The following is a 5,329-nucleotide window of genomic DNA, read 5'->3' on the forward strand; positions in this document are numbered from 1 at the left end:
CCAGGTGCATTCAAGCCTCCTCATATCAAATATTCATTTATTTACATAAAACTAATTCGTGCACATGTTTTAAAGACTCATCCTGCAGAGTTTTGCCTTGTTTCTCCGCGTCCTGTCCTCCAGAGGGTCTTCTGTCTCCAAACAAGGGTCGCAGCTCGGAGGCGGGGGAACTCTCAACTTTTTTACACCTTTGTAGTAGCGGGCACACCCCCCCACCCTGTGATTGGCTGCCTGTGAGTTTATAGCACACCAACCTCCACGCTGAGCTCTATGTAGTCGCTATCCCTCGGTTCCTAGGCAGCTCTTTGGAAGTGGCCCGTGGATGCGACGCGTTGTTTTTTTCCAAACCCGCAGCTTTGAAAGCCAGAAAACCACTTGTCTCCATAAGTTTTTTTTTCTTTCTCCTCCTCCTCTTCCTCCTCCTCCTCTTCATCATCGTGTCCTCCTCGGTGCAGACTGCTCGAACCCTCCCAGCTGGACAGAGATGAGCAGTCCCGATGCGGGTTACGCCAGCGACGATCAGACCCAGGCAAGGTGTGCGATGTCAGTCATGATGCCGGGAATGGGACACTGTCAGTGGGCCGACCCCCTCAGTCCTCTCGGGGACCCCAAGGTGAAGAGCGAGCCGTGCGCGTCCGGCTCCGGGAACCAGAACCGGGGCAAGACCGAGCCCCGGATCCGAAGACCCATGAACGCCTTCATGGTCTGGGCGAAGGATGAGCGCAAGAGGCTGGCGCAGCAGAACCCGGACCTGCACAACGCGGAGCTCAGCAAAATGTTGGGTGAGTCATTTTATAATATATTCAAATCCTATATTCAATGCTTCCCTGCATCATAGATCTACACAGGTTATTGTAGAGTCACGTCTTTTCTGTCCAAGCTGCTTCTGAAATTCACAGGCTTGTTTTTTAAGTTTTTAAATTGCATGGAGCTTTAATCTACTTAAACAACAGTGTGTTTTCCAATCACTGGAAGCAGGTGAAAAGTTCCAGTGCCCGAGTTGAGCTTAACCTCAAAAAACCTGTCACTGTCCCCTCAAATGGCAACGAGCTATTTTCGTGTGCATCACCAGGCTGTGCTCTCTCTCTGCTGACATGTCACTGATGTGCACTCTCCTCTTGACCTGCAGGGAAATCATGGAAAGCCCTTCCTGTCACGGAGAAGCAGCCCTTTGTGGAGGAGGCCGAGCGGCTGCGGGTTCAGCACATGCAGGATCACCCCAACTACAAGTACAGGCCCCGGCGGCGGAAGCAGGTGAAGAGGATTAAGAGGCTGGACCCCGGCTTTCTGGTCCACGGCGTGGGCGACCACCAGGCCGGGGGGATGCCCGGGGACGGCCGGGTGTGTGTGGACGGCCTGGGCCTGGGCTACCACGAGCACGGCTTCCAGCTTCCTCCACAGCAGCTCAGCCACTACCGGGAGGCCCTCGGGGGCCCCTCCTATGAGAACTACAGCCTCCCCACACCTGACACCTCTCCTCTGGACGCCGTGGAGTCCGACTCCATGTTCTTCCCTCAACACTCCCAAGAGGACTGCCACATGATACCTGCCTACGCTTACCACTCCCAGGCGGCAGAGTACCAGCACCAGGAGGCCCACTCCAACCACCACGGCAACTCCGTCCTGCACCGACACGCCGCCTCGGCCCCAGAGCAGCCGGCCTCTCACCCCCCTTCCTACATGGGATGCCCCAATCCTCTGGCCATGTACTACACCCAGCACTGCAGTCCCAGCCACGCCAAACGGCATCCTGGGGGGGCCGGACAGCTCTCCCCTCCTCCTGACTCTCACCCCCACTCGGCAGACAGCGTGGAGCAGATGCACCACTCGGAGCTGCTGGCCGAGGTGGACCGCAGCGAGTTCGAGCAGTATTTGAGTTCCTCCTCGGCGCGTGCGGACATGACAGGCCTGGCCTACGGGCCGCACGAGGCTGGCATGCAGGGGCCTGAGAGCCTCATATCATCGGTGCTGTCAGACGCCAGCACAGCTGTGTATTACTGTAGCTACAACAACTCCTAACCTCCCGGCCGGCCTGTTCCCTGCTGCACGGACACATGATCTGACCTCAAATCTCTGCAAGCTAAATTTGAACAAACATGTTTTTTTATTTTTTTTAAATTCTTTTTTCCACTGCGGACAGAGATGCCCATGAGATTATGAAATGCAGTTTTTTGTAGAAGACTTTGTACTGTATCTGTGTAAAGATAGTCAATAAAGCCATAAACTATTTTAACACTGGTTTCAATTTCCTCTCCTGAAGGGATATGAATTCATTTTGCGATAACAACTATTGTACAGTGACTATTTTAAACTTTGTGTATATACTGAAGGTGTTTTTATACTTTTTTGCACTTTTGAGTAAATAAATGTTTTGAAAAGAATCTCTCTCTCTTGTATTTATTGTTTGGAATGAACTTTGATGAAACTTTCTACTTCCTCATGCAGAGACATCGAGGGCAACACAATCACTTTAGTTTAAGGTAAATTTACGTAAGTTTGAATCTCTAAATCAAAAGTTCTGTCATCCAGACGACACACCGGTGACTTTTCAGTGATTTAACAATGAACTAAATGAAAATGCTTCAACACAGTTTCACTTTCCAAAGGTTTTTCCCCATGGCCCGACATTGCTGCTCCTCCAGCGTCGGTTCTGTGTTCCACGGCTCTGCCTCTGTTTGTTTTTCCCACTTCCACATGGAGTCGGATGGGCCCCCCCCCACCCGGCAGCACCGGTTGCTCACCTGGAAGCAGGGCAGCGCAAGGCCGTGACCCGAGCTTCCTGGCCCGGACAGAATGGAGGTAATCTCCCTCGTCGGCGTTACACACTCCGCGCCTTGTTTTCGCAGCATGGGAGCGAGTTTATGCTCTGGACATCCTGTCTGTTAATGGGTTCATCTCTTCTGATTAATGACAGGGGGCCGTTAGAATTCATTAGGGTTACTACACCTCCATTAAACAATTGTGACACTTGATTTTGTGTATTTTCACAGCTGACCATGCAGCTTATATGCACAATAACACAGCAATGTCCTCAGGTTTATTCACTTCTGCGGCTCTCGTATATTTAACCAGTGATACAGGACGGCCCTTTGCTTGGACATTAATCAAAGTTATCAGATGAAAATCTTTAAGAGACCAAACCTTGAGGATAACTCCTGGTATTTATAGCTGGAAAAGAGTCCCATTTTATAAATAGAGATTTCCCCTGTTTTAGAAGGAAGAGGTTCTTCTCCGAGGGGTCAATCACCGTGACCCTACGATCCATTTTTAGCTCTTCAGAGGAAACATGTTCCAGAGGTGTATATATTTATGCGCTTTGTTCAAGCTGAATGTTTTGAAATATTCTCTTATGCTCGAGAAGCAGAGGTTGGACTTCAAGGCGAATATTTCTGGTTCTTCCCACGGTTTTTATAGCGACGTCAACTCGTTCTGCAATAAAAAGAAAATCACTGCATTGTCTTATTGAAGCCCCACAGCTGTTGTTTTTTTCACTTCACCTCACATTGCTGTGCGTTGTTACTCAAAACAAACACGTCTGATTCGTGTTTGACTTATTTCCTTCTCGCTCCGGCTCATTCCCCTTCGGGCCGTGCAGCAGAATCCACTGTAATTGGTGTGAATGTGTTTAAATTCAGTCTGCACCTGAGTGGCAGGTTTATCCTCCCAGTTGTTGAGGCTAATGGATGCATCACAACAGGCTCAGACCCCCGATCCCCCCAGGCATCAGCCGAGTGGGCGGGGGTCAACCTGTGCAGACGAGGCAGAGGCAGACCCCCCATGTCAGCCGTGATATTATCTCCGCACACTAATTGATCAGGGATAATTGACGAGGAAGAGCTCACTCGAGTGTGTTTGTCATTTTAAAGTTTGTGTCAGAGACAAAGGAAGGTGTTATAAAAATACAAATTAATCATGCTGTAGATATTAATATGAGAATCTTCCTGATGAGGGAGGGAAATGATTACGGGCGTGTTCCGTTGCTGCTGAACTTAATTAATTAAAATTATACCTCAAATAGAAGCAGAATATCTAGAGACAAAATTTACCCCCCGGTTTTTAGTATGAATGCATCTCGGCGTCATGTCTGGCAATTTAGAATTACAAATAATAAACATTAAAAAACTGCTTCAAAGAACCATGTATAAAAATCTTTATGTTTGATTTATATAATTTACCATTTCTGAACTCACACATTTTATGTAAATATAAACATAAAGTGTTCTTCTTTCAGCGTTATTGCAAATCTCATATTTCATATATATATATATAAACAGTACAGTACTATATGTTCTGTATAGTAGTTTGGTCATATGTCGTTTGTGATGTGTTCAACAAATGTTTTATTTGTATATATTCATGCCAGTTTCTAATCCTAGTGTTAACATCTACAAAGTATATATTGTATATTGTAATATTCAACAAGGTAGGTTATAATCATTTCATACACACACAAACAAATATAATATACAGTACAATGAGCACATTAAAAAAATAAGACTTACATATTTTCCCTGTATACTGTTTCAGCTGTAACGGGGAAACGAACGTCTCTGTAATTAATTAAACGTGATTTACATATTTCAATGTATTCATAACACATTCAGGAGGTTTTAAGCAGCAGGAGGAAGAAGATGTTTCCAGGTAAAAGCAAGAAATTGAGTCAGAGCAGAGAGTTCACAGCTCAGAGCTCAGGAAGTCAGGGCTTTCAGGGTGTGTGTGTGTGTGTGTGTGTGTGTGTGTGTGTGTGTGTGTGTGTGTGTGTGTGTGTGTGTGTGTGTGTGTCCCGGGGCCTCGCTGCCAGCAGTCTGCAGAGCCACTCAGAGATTACAGCAGGGCCGCCGGCTACATTAACACAGCAGCACTTAATCGTGGCACTGCCCTAATCTCATCTCAGGTAGCTGCTGCCTTTCACAAACACACGGGCGGAGTCGGTTCATCCATCGATAAATACACCAGATCAGCTGAATTTGACGAGGATGCAAACGCAGCTCAGTTCAAGGTTTATCTGTCGTCATGACGTCAAGTTATCTTTGGGTTAAATGTCCTTTTCAAGAGCAAATAAAAAGATGTTTATTATGCAGGTAAGCAAACAATTATATTTGAAAGTTTTAACAAGTTATGGAAATTGCTGTGAAAACATTTTCTCAGAAGTAAGAATAACCAAACATTCACCAGCTTCAGCTTCAGTTGCTTGTGTTTGTTTTGAAAAACTAGCAAATTGACAATCTTCTGTCGGTCGGACAAACAAGATTAATTGATCAAACTGCAGAAAGACAAATCAATAATGATAATAGTGGTTAATTGCAGGTAAAAGCCTGTTATCAGAAAC

General features: G+C 46.5%; 1 protein-coding gene across 1 annotated transcript; it reads left to right on the forward strand.

Moving 5' to 3' along the window:
* Positions 1–302: 302 nt before the first annotated feature.
* Positions 303–2,233, forward strand: sox17 (SRY-box transcription factor 17). The gene is made up of 2 exons (XM_061093971.1): positions 303–782; positions 1,130–2,233. Exons 1-2 carry the CDS (start codon positions 323–325, stop codon positions 2,017–2,019), a joined length of 1,350 nt encoding a protein of 449 aa, XP_060949954.1. The 5' UTR covers positions 303–322; the 3' UTR covers positions 2,020–2,233.
* The last annotated feature ends 3,096 nt before the right edge of the window (positions 2,234–5,329 follow it).

This window comes from Limanda limanda, chromosome 20 (assembly GCF_963576545.1).
Source record: "Limanda limanda chromosome 20, fLimLim1.1, whole genome shotgun sequence".
Lineage (NCBI taxonomy): Eukaryota > Metazoa > Chordata > Actinopteri > Pleuronectiformes > Pleuronectidae > Limanda > Limanda limanda.